Below are 22,532 nucleotides of genomic sequence, written 5' to 3'. Positions count from 1 at the left end.
CAACCTCAGCAAAGAAAATATCCCCATAAAATGGATGCAGAAGTTGCTGCTTACCTTATTTTCATGAATAAAATGTGTCATGAGATAAGAATTCATAGTAAAGATACATTAATGCTCCACTCACTCACAACTTATCTTATCAAAATACACTTTGGGAAACCAGGAAAGACTGCACGAAGGTCAGGAGCAACCTGAAGACCTCCTGGTGAAAAACACTTTCATCCTCTAGGGCAATAAAAAAATATGTGCAGACTTAATTACAAATATTTACATTTTAAACCCAAAACATGAGTTAGCTGTTCAGCCGCTCACCAGCAGCGACTCAGGGGCATTTCAAACGGCGTGATAATGTGTTCAGGTATTTGTGGCCACGCCTGAATGCAAAGGTTAGGGTTCTTCCGTCTGTCACCTGTCACAGCTATAAAACAAAATTGTTTGCATTTGAAAAGCTGTACAACCAAGAGAACTGAGGAAATATTTTTATTATCTCATCAAATACACTTTAAGAACTACTGATTTCACTCATCTGTTCGACAACTTGCCCTAAAATCTCATCAACAACATCGACATCGTAATTCACTTGCTGAAGATCGAGGTCGGGTACAATCATGGCCAGCAGCTGTCCCACGTTCACTCGGAGAGACCGCAGTTTGAGGCTGCAAACACAAATGTTACATTTGTTAGATGAACGTTGTTTACAGTCTGATATTCATGTATGGCTTAAGGGAAACACTTATTTGATAATTCATAAATACTTAAGGGCAACATTCATCCACTTACTTGATAATCTATAATTCAATGTTAGTATTTACACATCTGTTGGTGAGTAATCTCTCATAACACTAGCGGCTCTCTTTGGTTCCAACTAATACAATTTTGATTTGAGACTGGAGAAAACATGGACTGGTAAAATATATAAATTATAAGATGTTATTCACAACTCAAAATATTGTTATCACTTAGAAAACAACAGTGCCATACTAGTGAGGACACTGGTCTCAGAATAAGAACGCATCTCCTTGAACTTCGGCTCCCTCTGAGAGAAATAAACTTAACTGTTCCCTGAATCGTGTTCTAGGAGCTGCCCATTGTTGCATAAGAAGAAAAAGAAACAGTTCTGTGGTTCAAATAAGCTTAGAAAACGCTGGGTTAAACAATGTTAAATAAGACTTTCTAGAATGCAAAACTTCATGCGAAAGGTTACTGACAGCCCAGTTTTCTAAATGTATTTCTAGGCGACAGTGTTTTGTGAAGATGCTGAGAAGTCCTGGATAAGGTCATTGTTATCATCCCTTCCACGTTCACATACATGCCTCTGAATATCAACATATTAGACCTGAGTACCTACAGCCAGGCGGCAGCCTGAGCTCAGAGCGGAGTGACACACGGGGACCGAGAGAAGGCTGCAGCCGCTGGCCTTGCAGCGCCAAGCTTAAGAAGCCCACGTCTAGTTCACAGACACTGGTCTCTGCAGACTGGGAATCTCTGAACGGGGCCCGGTGCTCCTCTCTGGGTTAACAACGTACAAAACTGTGATTCTAAACCGGCCCTGCCGGCCCACCTGGCAGGGTTCCACTGGGCCTTGGACAGAACCTTCCGTCACCCTCCGGGCCAGCCGTGCTCTGCACAACCCCCCACTGCCCTCCCTGCTGGGGCCCCTGATCCAAAGGCTTTCCTGGTTTGCTTTGCAGGAATTATTAACCATCCTATGTCCTGCCAAGAATATCCCCTTTCTCCTAACCAGAACCTTTACCTACAGGAAAGCAGAGAAAAGCCTAGGGGGACCCTGTGACCCTCTCCCTCATCCTTTAGGTCTTTGATGGTCTCTGGCTACGTCCCCCCGTCTACCAGACATGTCACCGATCCCTACTTGTAGTGTTGTGAGCTGCATACACAATTTTAAATGTTCAAATAATTCAGATAAAAAGTAAAATGAAACCACTCTAGTTGTTTTAGTTAACCCCACGTCACTAAAACATCACATCACTTCATCATATAATTAAAATATGTTTCTACTAAGGTATTTCACATCCCTCTTCCTTCCATCTCAGGCTGCGAACTCAAGAATGTATTTCCTACTTGCCGCACGCCTCTGCCCAGAGTAGCTAGACTTCAGGTGGCAGGAGCCACGTGTGGCCGGACTCTTTGGGAAGCGTGTGTCTCCACAGTCCTCCGCTACGCAAAGGGGAGCGCAGGGGAGCCCCGGGGGGCTGGCTCCGCGCCAGGCCCCAGGGCCGCCCCGCTGCAGGCAGCACAGATGCCCTGGTGCCCGATTTTAGCAACACCAGCTGGGAGTTATCCTGACAGCCTTCCCCCCAGGCTTGTATAAAAAGCGCTCTATTCCTTCTACTTCCATGATCAGATTTCGTGAAACTTTTCAAAAACTTCGGCTAAAACCCACAACAGCGATGCCAGGTGCGGACAGGAGACCATGTGACAGTGCCCTTTGGACCTGAGGTCCGAGCACGCCGGCAGGAAGAGCTGCCCGATTTCAGCCGGAATGTCTGGTTTCCAATGGGGGCCCCCAACACAGGCCCCGGCCACCCCAACTTCTCCATGCTCAGAAGCAAGACGGATCCAAACAGACCCCCGATTCTACGTTACAGCTTATTAAGGCAGGGTCATCGTTCGTCTACTGTTCTCTTACTCTCACAGAACTCCTGGTTAGTAACCAATCACCTGCACTGCGGCAATTATTTTAGTAACTTCGGCATCTCCTAAAAGTTAAGACTGGGGAAGGCGCATGGTATCAAAATGAGGAGAGCACCCCACGAAGGAACGGCGCCAGACGCAGAAGTGCAGTGGCACCTCGGTCCCCGCCGCACCGACGAGGGTGTCAGCGCTCGGCGCTCGCCCGCTGCTCACGGCATTTGCTAGAACGCGTACGAGTCACGATGCCACCCCGCGACAGGAAATGCTTCACGGACCGCTGCTCACTCGCCACCCGTGGGAACAGGTTAACGAGGACCGAGGCACCCCCCCACACACAAAGGGGTCCAGTGCTCCAAGCCACTCCGCCCCTCGGGGCGCCCCGGGCAGAGCGGGCAGAGCCGCCGCGGCGGGGCCGCCTCCCCATTACCTTTCCCCGTCGGCAAACTTCACAGACTCCTCAGCGGCGCTCGAAGTCGAAACATCCATCCCTTTCTGCTGACTCGCGGATTTCAGTTGTTCAATTTCAGTTTTCATTTCCTCGCACTGTAAACGAAGTTGGGATTTCTCCATTTCCAATAATTCAACCTGATGAAAAATTAATTTGTGAACTGTAACATTTTAAAAATACTAATTTCAAAGGACAAATTTAAGCTAAGAAAAGGAGAAAACCAGCTTGATGAAAAGCACCAGACAGCCTTCTAGAAGCAGAGCCTCGCTTGTTCCGCTTCACCTCCGGGCTCCTTGAAGCGAAAGGACACCAGTGCCAACGCCGGCCCCGGGGCCTGCACCCCTGCCTGCGCTCAGCCACAGCCCAGGCCGGTGCGGCTGTGACCCCTGCCCGCCAGCCCCGACCGCGCAGTTGCGGCGGCAGCACTTCCGGGAACGGCTGCACTCCTTTCCCAACTCCTCCTGGCAGGGAAGCCCTCCTCTCAGTATGACACGTCGCAGGTTTCCTTAGGAAAGGAGCCATCCAGCCCGGACCCGGTGGCTCAGCGGGCCGGAGCGCCGCCGCCGCGCGCACCAGAACGCTGTGGGTCCGATCCGCGGCCAGGGCGCGCACCAAGGCCGCGGGGTCAGTCCCTGGCCAGGGAGCGCACGGGAGGCAAACGGCTGACGGTCCCTCTCACATCGACTTCTTTTCCTGTCCTCTCCTCTCCCTCTCAAATCAGTAAACATGTCCTTGGGTGAGGACTTAAGAAAGGAGCTACCCAAATATGAACCGGGGGCACGTGCAGAGGCCCCCACTTACCTCCGATGTCCAAGCTTTTTCCTCAGTAAAACAAAACAAAAAGCCACCGGGACGAAGACGCCGCCGAAGGCCGCGACTCACCTCGCTCCTGTACTGGTCCCTGTCGACGGTGCACTTGTCCAGCTGCCGGAACACGTCATCGAGCTGCACGACCATCTCGTCCACCTCGCTCCTGCCCTCGCCGCCGGAGCACTGGCTGCACTGGGGCTTCACGCGCTGCAGGGCGCCGCACTGCGCCTTGAGCCGCTCGATCTCCTCCAGTGCTCGCTGGTACCGGGACGCCGCGTGCTCGGGGCTGTCCGACTTGCCATTGACGCTCTCGAGGAAACACACGGCGTCGGTCTCCGTAGACTGATGGCAGGTTTCCTTCTTCACGTGCTTGTTGCTCATCTCCACCAGCCTCTGCTGCAGCCCCCGGATCTGCTCAGTGAACACCTGACACTGCCTTTTATAATCTTCTTTCTCTTGGGTAACGAGCAGCAGCTCGTTCCTCAGTGCGTTTAACTGGCACCCAGCGTCACCCACAGATTTATCAAAGGCTTCCTGGGTCTCGTGCGTCTTTCCTTCAGCTTCCACCCTGGATGGCAGGACAGCTGCCCCAGTTCCTGGACTTATGTCATTTTCAGTAGCTTCTTCCTTTTTGACAACTAAGCCTGGCACTTCAGTCTGGGTGGCCACAGCAGCTCCCTCGTCACACATGGATGGTACGGTGCCTGCTGAACTCGTCTGGCCACAAGGCTCAATGTCACCCATAGGCTCGACCTGACCACCACCTGGCTCGATGTGAGTCTCTTCAGATTTCACTTGAACGTCATGATCTATGGCGGGCTTGGGAGTACTGTTTTCTTCTAATATGATGACATCTTCATCATCATCTTTATAAGCTGAATTTTCAAATGCTGGCTTATCCATCCTCCGATGCTTTACATTCAACATTAAGGAACGAGTAGAAGGTCTCCGTTTCATGCTGGAAAAGATTTTGTAGAAGTTAATATTATAAAATAATAGATATAGACAAAATAGATGACCTTTGAAGTAGTGTACCTTAAAATTTGAAAAAAGACCCATGCTTATTATTTAAAACACTGAGCTTTACTGCACAGGGCTGCCCAATCAGTTACTGTCTCCGCTTACATCTGTGCACAGCCGAACGTCTCTTCGTGTGCTGTCCCCTGGGCCTTTCAATGCACCCACGTCTCAAACTGAACGCCGCCACCCACCGCAGGTCCACGCTCCGTATCCCAGAGCTCGGCGGGTGGCACTGCCATCCCACTTACCCACTGTGGTTATCAACACTCAGGGGTCGAAAGTGAGCACCTCGTCAACCGGTCTGCCCTGTCCCTTCCTGTAAAATCATCTTCCCTGCATTAACAGTTGCCCCCGTTTCTTCACGGGCTTGCTTTTCTGTGTATTTATCACCCACTGATTGCTTTCTGCCCCACTCAGAGGGTAGTCTGTATTGGTTTGCTCCCCGGCCCCATGTGTCAGACCTCAGGTTTCCTTCCTTTCTCGGGCTTGCTCCCCTATCACGGGGCACAGTCGCCAGTGAACTCTTGAGAAAGCATACACAGGACATAAAATGTATACAATTTTACATGATAAAAATGTATTTATTTACCTCTTGGGTTTATTGGCTTGGTTTTACACCCTTTCAGGTTGGAAGTTACCTTCTCAAAACTTTAGAATCATCGTCCCACTTTCGCCTATCACTCAGGCTTTCTGCTGTTCCCCTCCCTGAGCTTCTGCACACAGGTTTGTCTTTTTCCTCTCTAATCCCCCGCCCCCCTTTTCCTTGTTCTCTGAACTTTCAGGACGTTGCTGGAAGGGAGCTTTCCCAGACGTTGTGCTGTGTACTTAGTGGAAATTCGGCCTTTCTTCCACTACTTCCTCTCCTTGGTTCAGGACTCCCCACTCCGAAACCCCCCGATTCGGCGCTGACCTCCCTGTACTGTCTTCTACCTTCCAGCACTGCCATCTTCCATCCCCCACCTTGCAGTGACTGTCACATGGCCCTTCATTCCTTCGTCGCGGTCTGTGCGTGGTGGCTCCTGGCGGTGTCCACCTCTTGCAAGGGGCGGGCTGGGCTTGTGATGCCAGGGCACGCACCATGGGCATCATCACCCCGATGGGGTCTCCTCCTGGGGCCCAGCACGGGCAGGCAGGGAGGCAGGCAGCGGGTGTCTCACCACCCAGGGTTCACACTCTGACTGCTCACCCGCATTTTCCAACAGGAAGCCCTGCGCCAGAAGGCTGCCCCCCACCCTGCCCCCGCCCCGGGAGAGCAGCTGTGCTGGCGGAGCTCGCACTGAGGACAGGCCTGGGCACCTGCGCCTCCTCCGACTGCTCGCAGCGCTGCCTTCCATCTGCAGGGGCAGCTGGTGCGCCACGTTCGGAGGCTGCCAGGGGTCTCTGGAGTTCATCGGTAACTGGGAGTTGCCCTATAATTTTTCTTATTCCTATCTGTCATGGTCAAGACTTAATTTAGGCAGGTCTCTCCACAGACCTTGGCTCTATAAATTAGAAAATAAATGCTTTGAAAATTAATGAAAATTTTCTATTCTTTCATTTTAATGAGTCACTTTTTAAAATAAATTCCATCCTTTTTTGTCTGTAAAGTTTACCGATTTTACTTTTCCTTACTTTGTCTGGAACCATTTGTAGGAAGAAAAACCAGGAATATGAAGGAGGCTGGTCTAAGAGATTTCACACAGGTTCCTAGTTAAGTGCAGTCCAGCCGCAAAACAAGTCCCCAAAACGCGGGCCAAACAGCAAACCGTTTTGCAACATGGCCTCTTTGATGTACATATGCACAGATGCAGCTACTTCTGATCTCTCCTGGGGTCAGAAACCCCCCCAAGAGCCCTGCTGGGAGGCCCAGTGGGTCGGAGAGTCGTCCTGTGCCCCGAGAGCTGTGGGGGCCATCCGGTCGGGGCGCACGTGGGAGGCAGCCAACTGACCACTGCTTCTCTCTCACACTGATGTCGCTCTTTCTCTAAAACCAGTAAACATACCCTCGGTGAGAACTTAAAACAGGAAAATCCCTTTGAAAATGTGATGAAGGCTACCAAACGTCTCGGAAACACTGGCCACGCCGTCAGAGAACCGCGCTCCGCTGCGTCCCTTTCAGCTGCGACCAGCACGCGCAGCCGGCCGGAGCGCCAGTCCCCGGCACCAGGCCCTCTCCTCGCCCGTGTGCACGCCGCGCCCTCTGCGCGGACCGCGTGCACAGCAGCACTTCCGGGGGCTCAGGACCCGACCTCGTCACGAAGCCTTCCCCGACCGTTCCAACGAGAGGTGGCTGGGCAGTCCGCTACCACGCACACTTTCTCTCTTCCTTCTACAACCACTTCTCCGAAATATACGGTGTGCCCCAGGTTACGGTAAGAATTTATGGGTCACACTTGACAGTAAAATGCAATCCTGTGCATTACTTCACGTTTTTCTTAATTACTGATAATCTTAAAAGCAAAAATTTTCTAACAACAGAGAATCTCAAAGAGGTGACAACTTGATCAAATTCCACAATAAATATAATTGATACCTTTTAATTGATTAAGCAGGTGACTTAACTATGGCGGGGTAAGTGCAGACAATAAACACAAAGCCACCTGCTCGTCAGGCAGCCTGGGGGCCAGCCCAGACGGGGCGCAGGGAAAGCCCCTGTGACCATCAGGAGGACCTGGATTGGGACGCTCTCAGCAGGAATGGTTACAGGCTGGTGGGACCACAGAGATGATGCTAGGTGGGTAGTTGAGAGATTCTATAGCTCAACCTCGTTCCCAGACACAATAGGGGCTAGATTCGTCTGATAGCAGAGAAGTGAGAATTCAGGAGCCCAAACCCAGATCTGAGTTTCTTTCTAGAAACTTCTTTCCTGGCCTTGAAACTCCAGGGTGTTAAAACTCCTGGATATAAAATAGATGCCAACAACGTTTTTCTTTTATGTATGAAGGTATAGATGATTCTTCAAATTAAAGATGGAAGCTGGTTTTTCTCACCAAAACAGTTTATAGAATCAACTTGCAAAAATGTAAGAGGCAGCAAACAAAGGAAAGAGTAAAGTATTTTCATTTATCACCCTTAGATTCTTTGCTAGACTGTACACTCCATGAAAGAAGGGTAACTTCCTTATCCTTAACACTCAGCCTGGAATAAATACTCAAGAAATATTTCAAATGAATCAAAATCTCCATTGACTTTATTATTTTTTTAATCCCTGGAAAAAGGCAACCATTTTTATGGGATTTCAGAGAGACCCTTAGATGGAATAACTGGGACTTACATTTGGACTCTGATGTAAAATGTATACAGAAGTGCGTTAAATTATCAGGGTACCAGTGAGTCTACTTAAAACTCTTCGTGTCTGATTGCGATGTTTGATCCTTTAAGAGGCAATAAGGAATGGCTACAGGAGCAAACTGTAAAAGTCACCCGAAGACTTCCTACGCGCGCACGAACACCACCCTCTGAGGGCTGCACGCCTGCCCCTCCGGTGCCCAGCACAGGCGCGGTTTACCGTTCGTTCCCCAAACGGAAGGCCACACTCCCGCCACTGACCTGGTGCCCTCAGGCTCCAGCTGCGGGGAGCCTCGGTGATTATTTACAAGTCTTGGTGAGTAAGTATTTGCTGCTTCGGAAAGATGGCCTCTTGGAACGTTGTCCTTCACGGGAGAAAAACTCCGGCTTGACATAGGGGTTGTCCGAGACACCATTTCGGTAGTAATCTGTTAGGGGAGGGGAAACCGGGCTTAAGGGGATTTTTTTATGTGCAAGGCCCAAAACACAAGATAAATGTTTTTCTTAAAAAAGCTAGTCATGAAGGTACTGCCTTTAAAAAACAAAGTAAGCCCACTCTTCTCTTCCCAGTTCTGCTCTCACCCCCAAACCCTCAGCCTTTATACATTACAAGCAAACACACACGTCCGCAGCTGACCGAAACTCTTCACCCAACAAGGACGACCCAGGACGGTGGTCCCCAGAGAAAGAGAACCCCAGGGTTAGCTCTGGTCCAGGTCAGCACCAGGACGTGGCTCCCGGGCATTCCTGTGAAGTCCTCCTTGACTGCTGAGCAACAAGATTCTTAAAAAGAATGTCTGCCTTTCCTTAGAAGATGCCCAACTAAATAGTAAAGTTGAACAGTCTGAATGAAGTTGTTGGGCTGAGAAGGCAGGGTTGGGAGTGAGGGCAAGCAGGGGTACAAGAGAAGAGGAGCCTGGCCGGGTAGCTCAGTTTATTAGAGCGCTGCCCCGGTGTGCCAAGGTTGCGGGTTCAATCCCTGGTCAGGGAATCAACGATTGAATGCGTAAGCAAGTGGAACAACAAACTGAAGTTTCTCTCTCTCTCTCTCTCTCAAAATCAATAAATACATTTTTAAAAAAAGAGAAACACATGAACGGAATGAACAAGATCACTCAATTTGTTATGCAAGTCCTAAGCTTTAAAAACAGTGGTTCAATGAATCACCACCCGACGTGAGACACAGCTACCAAACGGAAGGCTCATTACCTGAGGGATCCTTTCCAGGTATCTGATCCTGAATTTTTCCCTGAAAGAGAAAGCAGAAGACACTGAGGCTGACCTCATTACCACGCGCAGCTCCGTCCCGCAGGGACCTGCAGTCTCACTGCCCCGCCCCAGCTGCGTGCACTACGATCAGGGGGAAGCCCTGAGGCGGGGACACTTGCCACCTCATCCCAGAAGCACCCTAACTCCTGCTGGCCTCTGACTTCCCGGCCCTGTGTCTCCGCCCCTTACATGGGAAAACCACACAGCTTGCTTGCTTGCCCCAGGCCTGCTGGGGGCCCCACCCCGAGGAGCCACCCGGAAGCTTGGTGAACTCAGCCTCCGGCGTGCGGCACGCCAGCCTGAAGCCCACCACGGCCGCCGCCCGCCCGGCGCTCCCGCCCCAGCCCCGGCCCCCCCAGCACACCCCCACCCCACCGGGCGCGCTCACATGTGCACTCCAGTCAAGCCGAACACACCCTGGCCCCCCCGCCCCTTCCCATCCTCCCTGCAAGGCCCACCACAACGCGTCCCTCATGCATCTTCCCGCCCCGCGTGCCCGTGCGTCCCCAGGCCGGAAGTAACTCTCTCCCTAGGGGCTTCCCAACAGGACTGGGCTGTGCCTTCCATGGTCCTTGTCAACTTCCAGGTGGCAGCATACGCGTCTCACCTGCTGGTGAGACTATCAGCTCGTCCCGGGCAGTGTTCACTTCGGATGTATCTGTGTGTGACCCCCAAAGACAAACTGCTCTGTACGCACACTACTTGTACACAGGACAGCAACAAACAGCGGGTGCAACCAAGCAGGTACCCACAGCATAAACCTTTGTAAAAAGCACCTGCTGTTACGCGCCCACACCACAGTCTGTTGGGGGGAGCAGTGTCCCGGTGGCACACTCAGCCCATGAACAGCACAGGCTTGGGTGGTGTGGGTGCCCCTACCCACGAATGCGAGTCCAACAGACACACAGTTAGACTTCTGCATCCCTGGGTTTCCCACCTGCAGGGTCGTACGCAGAGGGCAGCTTAAGTTACAGGCAGACTTCTGACTGCGAGGGAGAGGGGGTGGGGGGTCGGTCCGTGCCCCTAACACCCACGCTCTTCCAAGGTCCACTCGCTTCCTCTTGGAGAGGCATTAGTTACTAGATACGGCAGACAGCCCCCTGCTGCGGACCCGCGCCCTTTTCCCGCTGCGCATTTACACAGCACTCACTTCTTTTTGTAGGTTTTCTCGTAAGTGGGATGCACCAAATCCTCATCTTCAGGTTCTTCTGGAACATCACAATTTCTAGTCAGAAAAATCACATGGGGAGAACAGGTCACCAGCGTCCACTCATACACCCTGAACAGCGTCGCCTCCTTTCCAGAAAGGGCACTACCAACTATATGGTACCTGAACTGTGGGTCAGGGTTATTGGAGCAATACCATTTTTCTGGAAGCTGTTCTATCCCATCTGGTAATTTTCGCCACTTTAGACAGGAATCACATTGAACCCATGTCTGATCAGGACGTTTCCTACGGCAAAACAACAAGATATTACCATGGAAACATGGATGCTAAATACACTTCCATTAGATTTTCTACATTATTTCCATCATAAAATGCCCCTATTATTTAATTCTGCCCCTGAAAATTCTGTGACACAACTATTATTATATACAGCAAGTTAAACCAAAACAATTAATTTTGGTTATTTATAAAATGTTGAAAATCACAGACCAACTTAAGCAAACTGACTTAAATGTATTATTTCATTGCATACTATTAAATTTGTTCTATGATAAGAAAAACTCAACTCAAAATATTTCAAATGCCTTGCTCTGAAATTTATATTAACTTAGCATCTGCAATGTCAAATCTAGATTTATTAGCACAATACATCACTCAGGTATAGAAAATAAAGTTGTATTACTACAGTTTAAACAATTTCTTATAATTATATTATATTTTGCCCTCTATTAAAGCACATCTCTGAATAACTAACATTTGTATATTCTTTCAGTTTATAAAACACTTTTATACTTGTATTATTTAAAAATCACACTAATCCTGAAAAGAATTGGTAATAGACTCATTTAACAATGAAGTCTTCACCTTGATGCCAATAACTTTTCAAATCTAAGTTTATAAAAATGCATTTTCTTATAAAACTTCAAACAATCCAGAAATTTATAAAGTAAATATAAATCTGTTTCAGGAAGTTATATTATGCATGTGTATATAGACACACACAAAAGTACAATGGGAGCCCTGGCTGGTGTGGCTCAGTGGACTGAGCGCTGGCCTGCGAACCAAAGGGTCACCGGTTCGATTCTCAGTCAGTCAGGGCACAGGCCTAGGATGTGGGCACACATGAGCAGCAACCGCACAGTTATGTTTCTATCCCTCTTTCTCCCTCTCTCTAAAAATAAGTAAAATCTTTTTTTAAAAAGGGAGGGAGATTAATACATTGAGTTGTATCTTTGTTTTTCATTACGCATCTCGAACACCCTTCCAGCAGTACACACTCATTCACGGGACTGTTACCATGTGCTCGGTGTGTTTCTGAGGGCTTGTCAGGCATCCTGTCTTCTAATTCTTACAATTCTAAGGGGTAAATGCTATTAATGTTTCCATTTTACAAAGGAGAAAATGGAAGCTTAGAGAAGGCCAAGTAACAAATTCAATGTCACAGTTACTTAAGCAGCAGAACTCAAGTCTAGCTTTACACTCGGGGTCCTACAACACAAAACCAGGGTTTTTCAAACTATGAGATGCAGCCTATTAGTAGATTGTGAAATCCAAGATGTGCTTTTTAAATGAAAGAAATAGTAACATACAACACATGGGTAACTACTGTTTCATGGATCTTTTATCACTACATATGAATGTACACAAGGTCTGTCCAGGAAGTACCCAGCCACATACTATGAAATACAGATGCATTTTAAGAAGATACAAGAACACTGTACACAGGACAGTGATGCCTCAGTCCCCTTCCAAGAAGGCACCGTGGGACCTCACACAGGAAGTTCCCCCAGTCGCCATCAGCTGTCCCATCGTATTTTCCTGAATCTCATGGACGGTCTGAAACCTCTCCCCTTTCAAAGGGGATTTTAGTTTAGGGAAAAGCCAGAAGTCCCAGGGCGCCAAATCTGGGCTGTAGAGTAGCTGAGTCACCTGGTGATTTGTTGTTTCACTAACAACTCAGCACGAGACTTGATGCATGAGTGGGTGTGTTGTCGTGATGAAGCTGCCAATCACCAGCTGACCACAGCTGCGGCCTCTGAATCGTCCAATTACTTTCCGCTGAAAAATGGTCAAACTTAATGCCAAATGTGACACAGATTCGTTGCTCCACTCGCTCAGTCATTTTGAATGTGACGACCACACAGTGCACATGCTCACTCAATGACCTCTACTGCCCCCACTGACTAGTACAGTGAAGTAGTCATTGTTCACGCAGGCGCATTCCAGTCCACGCTCCTTGGCTGCCAAGTTACATCGAGGTTGCGCAAACCATTCTTGTTATATTAACAACGGCTGCATTTTTCCCGGACAGACCTCGTATAGATTCATCAGTACATTTTACAGTATACTGATTTGAGCTGTAGAATTTATTTCTTACTATGGGTTAGAGTCAACTGTGAACACTGTACAATCACTACACCCTCCGGTATCTCACATCTTGATATTACAGTGGGTTGAAATTTTTAATGTACACTTACTGTATATCTTCAACTGGCAAATTTAGAGGATATTCTGCATTTTTCTTCACTTTCATTTCATTCCAATAGTCATTCAGTTTCTCTCCTAGTGCTAGTATTGTAAGCCTCAAAAAAATAAATTATAAAATCAATTTCAGGGAAAAGCACGGTAAAGATGAAAGCACTTCATAAAGCACAGTTAATACAAAACACTCAAAGTAACAACAATTTTCTAGGAGGACCTTTCTGAGTTCCTAGAGCAGAGCACAGAGCCAGGGTCGTCTGGGAACTAAGACACAAAACAATACTTGGGTACCCTGCTGTGAAGGCATGTCGCCAACCAATACCTGGGAGAACCGCAGGCTCTCCGAGGCTCAGCCCAACCTCACAAGCTGCAGTTCCAATCAGATCCCACACTTTTGGTCCATGAAAGTATGTGACCATTACCTGCAGGTGTGCTTCAAACAGCCTCTGTCCCACAATGAGACTTTTCACCTCTCCCAGAATAAGATGGTTCTTTAAAGAATTTGATTTCTTGGGCTGACACTGGTTAATAAACCTACAAGTCTCAGGTGTACAATTCTGTAACACATCACCTGTACACTGTATTGTGTGTTCACCACCCTAAGTCCCACAATAAGGTTAAAAAGCAGGTCAATGGTACCTACTGGGATAAATAAGACTAAAGCCACAATTCCTCTTCCTCTCTCCTTCTCACCACCTCCAGGCCTCAGCCCATGAAACTGCACCCATTTCTGCAGGGTCACCAGGGGGGCATTTACTTGACAGAGCACAAGAGTCTTAACAAATGGTCGGCAAGTTTCATACCCGCCAGCAACGTATGAGAGCCAAATGCCCTACATCTTGCTCACACCTGCTAGTTTTTATTTATACTGTAGATAATTTTTCCACTTTTGCCCATGATAGTTAATACTTTTCGTATCTTGTTTTTTAAAAACCTGCCTAACTAAAGATTATAAAAATATTCTCATTTCCATTTTGGTTTTGCCTTTCTCATTTAGGTCTATAATTCATTTACAACTGGCCTTCTGCTTCATTTGAGAGATAGAAATTAAAGTCCCTTTCATCTATATAGAGAGATAGAGAGACAACGGACCCAACACTTTCGGAAAGATGACCACTTTCTCACTACACGTGAACGCCACCTGCGTCATAGATCAGGTGTTCATGCGTATGAGAAGTGGGGGTTTGTTTTTCTGGCTTCTCCACTCTGTTTCACTGGACGTCTAGCCCTTCATTAACACCCACTCTCCTAGTTACCACGGCTTTACGAATGTCACTCAGCAGTGTAAGCCCTCCTGCTTTGTTGCTCTTTAAGGACTGTGTTGGCCAGCTTTGGCCTCCTGACTGTCCACATAAAATTTAGAATAAGCCTACCATGACATCAACACCCCCACACACCCACCTCCTGGGTTTTGTTTTTTTAACTGAAGTTGATTTAATTGTTTTGGAGAAAAACTGACATTTTATAATACCCAGTTTCCCAATTCTAGAACCTGATATACCTCCTTAAATTTCACTCCACAATGCTGTTAGTTCTTAGGGTGCTGATATCTTTGCATCTTATATTTACTCCAAAGTAACTTTTATTGATGCTATTATAAATGATTTCTTAAAAACTTCATGCTGTTTTACTGCTGTTGCCGGTATACAGAAATACAATTGACTTCTCAGTATTTCTTATCTGACAACCTTAGAATATACATTATTTGTTCCTGTATTAATTCCAGTTAGCGGATACTTTAGGACTTCCTGTAACTTTCTTTTTCTTGCCTTATTGTACTGGTTACTTCCTCAAGGGTGAAGGCAAACAGCTTATAGCTTTACCTCACTCTCACTCCTGACGGGGCAGCTAACAATAATTCACCATTTGAAATGATTCTTGTTGCTTTTTTGTAAACACTCTGTGTATTGATATTTGTAAATAACTGTATTATTACTATGCCCTTTCTATTAATGGTTTTGTAAATGTTCATTTTGTTTCTTAAATCACAACTAGGTATTGTTTTATCAAGTGCTTTTTCTGTAACTATGAAAATAACCATCAGTTTTCTTATTTAACATCAGTGTAAATTTTGAACGTTAAAATCCACCGATGCCATCTTACAATACAATCTACTTAGTTTTAATGCCTGTAACCCAGGCATGTGTCCTGACCAGGAATCGAACTGGTGACCTTTCCCTCTGCAGGATTATGCCCAGCCAACTGATGCACACCAGTCGGAGCTCATGCCATCCCTCTGACAGTTTTCGGGTCTGCAGACCTACAGTCATGTCCTCCTTTTCATTTGACATTGACGACGCCTGTTTTTCTCATTTTCTTCCTTAGTTGCCAGGTATTTATAGTCTATTAATTTTATCAAAGAACTGGGAGCTTTTTGATTGTCTCACTTATCAATTTATTGTCCCTCAGCTCCAAATCCAGTGTTCTTTGCTCAGTTTTGTGGTACTAGAGTCTGACCTTGTAAATATTTATCCCCTACAAGCCAGATCAATATCAGCCGGGGTTAGTGGGCAGTGACCCCTGCCAGCCGACAGCAGCTCAACACCTGCCGTTCAGGCTCTGGGATGGCACTGTCACTATTTGGTTGGAGCCCACTCGCCTCCCAGAGGCGCTCCAGCTGTGCTCTGAGACCTTGCTCTGCCTTCCAGCAAGAGACCAGGTCCAGCTCTGCCCGATCCTAGCAAAGGCAGATCCCCACAGCCCAGCTCCAGCCACCCACAGCCTCTGGCAACAGGAGGCCCCAGTACAGAGCAGCACCGGCCAGGCGGGTGGCTGTCCCTGTATTTATCATGAGCTCTGCAGGGAGATCTGGGCCTCTGACTTCAGAGGTGGAGGAGCGGAGCCTTCTCCTAGTTCCTTTACCGTCTCTCTTTCAACCTAGATTGCTCTTCTGTATCAGCTACTTCCGGACCCCTACCGTCTGTCCTCTTTTGCCCCTTTCAGTAATCACCTTCTACCATTCTAGTTGTGAATGAGAAAAGGGGCCACACACTAACCCTGACAAGCTCAGGGGAGGCCTGTGTGGCCGGCCTAGACAAAGGACGGTGTGAAACTAACACTTCCTCACTGGAAGCCCCTGCCCCCAGGCCTCCTTGTCTCCGCCTTCTCAGGGAGCCACAGCGGCCCTGCCCGGGCTCCGTCCGCACCTGGTCCCTCTCCTGCTGCTTCTCTCCCAGGCCCTTCCTTGTTCCACTGTCCCCAGCTGTAAGAAATGGCCTCTAAAACCACCTGGACTTCCGCTGTGAAATCTCTCCTGCACGAAGTCAAGGACCCACGCACCACTGGCCAGCCCTAGGCAGACCTGCTCAGGGCCAGGTCCCCCTTCCGGTGACACTAAGAAAGCAGGAACTTTCTATGACTCTCAGAAAGACCTCATCAGTGAAGGCGGGAGAATATACTTCTACTTGTAGGATGCAATGTCTAGGATGGAAGGCGACGTTTACACGTGCTTCCTGCACAAGCCTCTCACCCACTGAACATTCCCCTAACGTTCTACAATGCAAAAACATCCACGAGACAAAAGAAATGCAGCTGAGAAGACGCGACGGAAGTACCCCCAGAACACGCCGTCCCCGGGCAGCCGCGGAGAGCGGCAGCACACCTGTACTCGTTGGTGTAGTCGAAGTCCTGCTTGTTGTGCGTGGGCTTCAGGAAGTTGCACTCGATGATGCCCACCACGCCCACGCCCATGTTGTTGGCCTGCAGGGGAGGGAGACAGGAGGTTCAGGCGTGAGACGCGACACTCAGGGTAACTGCCCTTCCACAAAGATCTGTCATTTGAATCAAACATTTTCCTCTATTTTACGTCCCGAAGTGCAGGCTGAAAAACAGCTCCTAGTAGGTAACTTTCCGGGAAGTTAATTCCTAAACATAGCAGAGCCTTCCTCCCAAACCACCTGCACTGCTGTCGAGCACCCGTGTGGACAAGAATTATCCCCACTTTCACAGGAGGGACAAAAGACCCCTCTACTGGGAGGCAGCCTCTTAGAAGCAGAAACCACAACGACCGCACGTCCATACCCTCGGGGCCGAGCAAAGGCTCTGGCCCAGGTAAGCCCGCCAGGTAAAAACCAGCCGTTTACTCAGTTACACATCCAGCTGTTGAAGGCAGTGGAATGAAAGCCTACAGCAGTAAACACTAGCTAGCGTTTAAGTGCCGCTGGCTAAAACGCCGAGCTCCTCAAAGCACGATGCAGCCCCACTCCGATCACCGACGTGAGACAAGCGTGTTCAGTGCGCGATGGGAGCTTCCTCCTGAGGCTACCCAGAAAGTGAAAGAATACGGAGTTTATAAAACAAAAATCTTCGTAAACTTAACTCCACAGGGTGGGACAAAAGCAAGTTGACAGCTGTGAGCATGCGGACACTCACTCTTGGATCATCGCTTATTAATCAATCACAGTATGATTTCCCACATGAACAACCGTGAACCTCGTCCTGCCCCTCCCCCCGCAGATGAAACCACGTACATCCAGCCGCGACCTGGCCCCACAAAGAACCGTCAGGGGGTCTGCGTCTCACACCACCTGCAAACCACGGTGCCCTTCACCTTGTCGTTCACGTTCACCCTCGTTCCAGCCTCGTCCTCCCGTCTTTCCTGTCACTCTGTCCCTGACGTGTCACCTGGTCCCAGCCCAGCCAGTTCCTGCCTTAATGCAGGCGCTGTCTCAGAGGCGTCCCCCCTTCCTGTGCAGACAGCTCTGCTCTGCCCGGAAAGGCCCTGCGCTCCCCACACTGCACACCCTGCCATCCCAACTCCTCCACACAGCCGACCCCGCTCCAGGGGCACCCAGCCCTCCCCGCCTCGCTGCGCCCCGAGGGCCACCCTGCGTCTTACGCTGAGCACCTGGCATCAGAAGCTACAGCGGGTATCTGACACCTACTTAGTGAATGTTCACTGAATCCACAGAATGAAAACACTAGGTCCAGCCCATGGTCTGGTAAAAAAAAACATTAACAATTGGTTGTAAAAGCCTATTTTTTTTTTACAAGAGCAAACTTAACCAGAAATTATACATATGCAAATTTAACTGAGCAGGGGCTGTGCCTCTAAGTCAGAGTCCTCCATGGTGAAGGATGAAAAGAATTTACATTCTTTAGCAGATACTGTATTTCTTCTGAATACCAAAGCACTTGAGAACGAAGGCCTGTTACCAAAATGCATTTCCAATTACCAGTGAAATGCGGAAACTTCAATTGCAGAATATTTCTGATGAAAATTACTATTCTGATTATAAATGAAAATGAGCATTTAAAAAAATTATTGATACTTCATCATGGTTGCCATAGTTACGGATTTATCTGGTGACCAGCATTAATGGTTACAAAGAGCCCAACAACATTACTTTTGCAAAAACACTATATTCTGAGCTCACGCCACGCAGAGCGTGTAACGCAGAGTCAGAGCCCGCTGAGTACCCGCAGGGTAAGCCCACACCCTCACACCATGAGGAGCTCACATCATTCTACGAAAAATTCAGAACGAAATGCGATGAATCAAAAATGAAAGTCACGGAAACTGGGAAACAAACATGCCTGCACTTAAAACCTGTAGCAAATCTGACTTTCAGAACTTACCACTGAATCTTAGTGCATACACACACACCACTCTGAAAACACGTGAAGAACACACAGACTGACACGGGACAATCTCCGCTACCCTGAGTGGAAGGCCTTGGTGGGTGTGGCTCAGGAGGGAGGCTCTAACACAGTCAGGCTCCATCTCCAAGAAAGCACACCACCTACCAGACACTGTTTTTTCAGGCTACTGAGTCAGCACCGAAAACCCACTAATTTCATTCCAGCAGGAAATAAGCAGGGACCTACAGCCAAATGCAGTCAAAAGATGTGCATCTGTGTCTGAGATCCGTACTCATCACTAGGTCTGGGCAAGTGACTCAGCCCCAATTTCCTCAGCTGCAAAACAGAGAGAAAATATTCTGTCCCCCTCATAAGATTATTCAGGACCAAGTGAGGAATTAATATCGAAGTATTCTAAGTTCAAGAGCCACACCAATGTTATTAAAAACACTGACATTTAAGTCGTTAGGCAAGAGCATATCATTTCACATCTGACCCAGTAACAAATTATTCTAACTTTTATAAAAAATATGAACATTTTGAGCTTACCTTTAACTGATATCCAACTTTTTCATAAGCTTTGATGAGTCTATTTCTGTGATACATCATTATCCCATAATGATCTTTATTTCTGCAGTTGAATCCAAAAGTAATTCTCACTGCTTTAGTCTTACATGTTAAGGAACATTGTGAACACACCATCTCACTCCCTTCAAATAATACTTTCTATTGCATTACTTATTGAACCCAAAAGTGCAGAAAAAAGGGCAAAGTTGGGAAGGAGTAGGACCAGTATCAGGAAAAAAGGGGTTAGGGGAGTACCCCTGACTAATAAAGCTCTACACAGCATCATAAAAAGGAAAGTAGTCCTGGCTGGTGTGGCTCAGTGGACTGAGCACGGGCCTGCGAACTGAAAGGTCGCTGGTTCTGTTCCCAGTCAGGGCACAGGCCTGGGTTGTGGGCCCAGCTGGAGACATGCAAGAGGCAACCAGTCGGTGTTTCTTTCCCTCTCTTCTCCATCCCTCCCCTCCCTCTACAAATAAATAAAATCTGTAAAAAAATAAAAAAGAAAATAAAGGATACTAAATACTTTGGCCGGTAAACATCATGTTCGATGTAAGCAAGACTCTTTGACACGAGCTGCGTCTTCACCTTCTGCCCACGGAGGACGATCTGCATCCTTGGCTTCAGATACAATATGCTGCAGTAGGCCTGGAAGACACACAGGGCGGCCCGCCCTTGCGAAATGCTTCTCTGGAGGTTCGCTCAACACTTCCTCACACATGTATTTAAAAAGGAGCTACCATCTGACTTTCACAAAGGACCCATTAACTTTTCAATAAAATATACACTATACATACTTTCCACTAAAACCAAACTCAACATACTACAGCCAGTAAAAATACCTGTGTTGGTACGTTAAGTGAAAAAAGTTACAGAACAGTATGTACGGTACGGGCTTATTTTAACATATTAAGGAATGTACACAGGGCCCCGGCCGGCGGGGCTCAGTCTGCTGGGCACCGTCCTGCAAACTGAAAGGTCGAGCGACTGACTCCCCTCAGGGCACAGGCCTGGGTTGCAGGTGTGGCCCCCAGTCAGGACGCGTGCGAGAGGCAACCGACCAGCCAACGTTTCTCTGTCTCTTCCTCCCTCCCTTCTCCTCTCTCTGGAATCAATATTTTTTTAAAGAAGTGTGCACGTACAAAAAAGGATGGCCGTAATTTAAAAAACATCAATAAATTTTATTTGTACAAAAAAACAAACAAAAGGGACAGTTATAAGTTTGAAAAAGAAAAATTATAAATAATGCACCAACACGCAGCACTGTTTCAAAAGTGAGCTTTAACAATCTAAATGTGTTCTCGATTCTTAATGCAGGGAAGTTTAGATACTTTAGAAGCCTGCCCAGACTCTGCACCCTTCAGCATGTTTACAACCTGCTTTTCTGTGCCCGCCTCCGGGACATCAGAAATCTGAACTGCGTAACTCAAGGGCACGTGAAAGGGTCGCGCCAAACAAAAACTCGCCCTCCTCTACTACTTTTTCCCTGTCTCTTGGTTTCAGCAGCATCGAGTGGTGCTTTGGCCCTTACGAAACTGATTAATTATATTTTAGAATGCTGTACTTCGTCGTGCACTAAAACCGTGCCATCTGCTCTGGCTGCCTCCAGGCTCACTCATACTTGGGCAAGATTGTCTTAACAATGAGGATATACTTCAATAACACGTGGGGCATATCACATAAAAGCAGCACCTACCATTTTAAATGCTAACAAAAAGTTACATGGTAAACTTGTAAATGTCAAATGTATGCTCTGCTTGGGGTTACGGAATCAATGCAGCACAAAAATAAAGGGAACAGTTATAGTGACGGAGAAACTTAATGTCTTATTATCACTGTTATATTGAGATATTATTTTCAACCTCAAAAACAGCCATTTCTAGGATCAAAATTCAGAGATGTCTATCACAAAATTTTATTAATGTGCATTACCTCTAGTCTATACATAGTGTATTGCTTTAGGATGTCACGGTGTGTATATTCTAGAATGTTTTAAAATAAAAAAGAAACTCTGAACTTGGCAGCTTTGGTTGCTTAATCAACATGGCTGTCACAGGATACAGTGACCCCAGCATCCCCAACTTAAAGGACAGAGCCAGCCAGGGAAGAACTACCAGCTCTGTCACACCAGGTGACTTCACAGGGAAAAGCCTGTTTCTAAGGGAAAACACAAGAGTTGCTCACGAAGAGTGCAGTGACAGGGCTGCTGTCTGAGGGGCTGTCCCGGGGGGACCACAGGCAGCCGCTGCACCCCACCCCCCGAGGAACTGCCCCTTCCACGGGAGAGCCAGATACATACCCTCAGGGAGTAGTCGCTCTCTGGGGCAATCTGGTCCATCCTCTCCTGCTTCTTGTAGCCCTTCTTCCCTGTCACCTCATCTAAGTCCTCTGGGATTCTGATGTCGTATTTGTCCTTATCAAAATCAAACTCTGTTGCGCCTTTGTAGCTGTAAAAACAGTTTTTTAAAGGAGCAAAAATTTAACTTCAGAGCAAAATAAGCAATAAAATATTATTAGTTAACAAAACAAAGCAAGAAATAAAATGAAAAGAATCCAGAAAAATGCAAAAAAAGAAAAAAACAAACCTGTATTCACACACATTGCTGGTGAGAAGGTCAAATAAGAGAGCCACTTTGAAAAACATTCTGGCAGTTCCCTAAAAAACTAAGCATAACACTCCCCTATGACCCATCAATTACACTCTAGTCATTTACTTTAGAAAAATACAGACTATATTCCCACAAAACCTGCACACGAACGTCTGGAGCTTGGTTTGTGATGGCCCAGAGCTGGGCAGACCCGGGGGCCTTCAGCAGGTGCGTGGGTGGACACCCTGCGCGCCATCCACACGTGCGCCGGCACCAGGCAAGAAAAAAGGAAGCAAACTCCTGCCCCATCAAGAGCCTGCATGACTCTCCAGATTTATGCTGAATGAGAGAAGCCAGTGACAAATGGCTTCCCACTGCGGCTCCTTTTACGTGACACTCTTGAAACGACAGTTACAGAAATGAAGACCATGTTAGACGCTGCCAGGGATGACGGAGGGGATGGGTTGTGGACACAGAAGGACAACCCGAGGAACCCGTGTGGTGATAAAAATGTCCTGTGTCTTGACTGCATCAGTGTCACTATCAACGGTACCACTGCGCTCTAGTTTTGCAAGATGCTACCATTGGGGGAAACTGGGTAAAGGGTACGTGAGATCTTGCCACCATTCTTACAACTGCACGTGAATCTGTAAGTATCTTAAAATAAAAAGTTTAAATTAAAACT

General features: G+C 47.7%; 1 protein-coding gene across 1 annotated transcript in view; it reads right to left on the bottom strand.

The window, feature by feature from the left end:
* Positions 1-462: 462 nt before the first annotated feature.
* The window catches only part of MORC3 (MORC family CW-type zinc finger 3), a 34,375-nt gene continuing 12,305 nt past the window's right edge, over positions 463-22,532 (bottom strand). The window contains exons 6-17 of the mRNA XM_090271686.1: positions 21,559-21,706; positions 19,779-19,907; positions 19,245-19,364; positions 16,717-16,814; positions 13,112-13,216; positions 10,797-10,919; positions 10,617-10,691; positions 9,407-9,446; positions 8,459-8,625; positions 3,983-4,868; positions 3,080-3,237; positions 463-656 (exon numbers count right to left, since the gene is read on the bottom strand). Of these exons, the coding sequence (XP_090127812.1) occupies positions 503-656; positions 3,080-3,237; positions 3,983-4,868; positions 8,459-8,625; positions 9,407-9,446; positions 10,617-10,691; positions 10,797-10,919; positions 13,112-13,216; positions 16,717-16,814; positions 19,245-19,364; positions 19,779-19,907; positions 21,559-21,706 (2,203 nt within the window). The 3' untranslated portion in view covers positions 463-502. The remainder of the gene's footprint in view (positions 657-3,079; positions 3,238-3,982; positions 4,869-8,458; positions 8,626-9,406; positions 9,447-10,616; positions 10,692-10,796; positions 10,920-13,111; positions 13,217-16,716; positions 16,815-19,244; positions 19,365-19,778; positions 19,908-21,558; positions 21,707-22,532) is intronic.

Source organism: Furipterus horrens, unplaced genomic scaffold (assembly GCF_987537825.1).
Source record: "Furipterus horrens unplaced genomic scaffold, mFurHor1.1.pri manual_scaffold_1, whole genome shotgun sequence".
Taxonomy (NCBI): Eukaryota; Metazoa; Chordata; class Mammalia; order Chiroptera; family Furipteridae; genus Furipterus; species Furipterus horrens.
The sequence above is the reverse complement of the archived record's forward strand: the minus strand, read 5'-3'. Positions and strand labels throughout refer to the sequence as shown.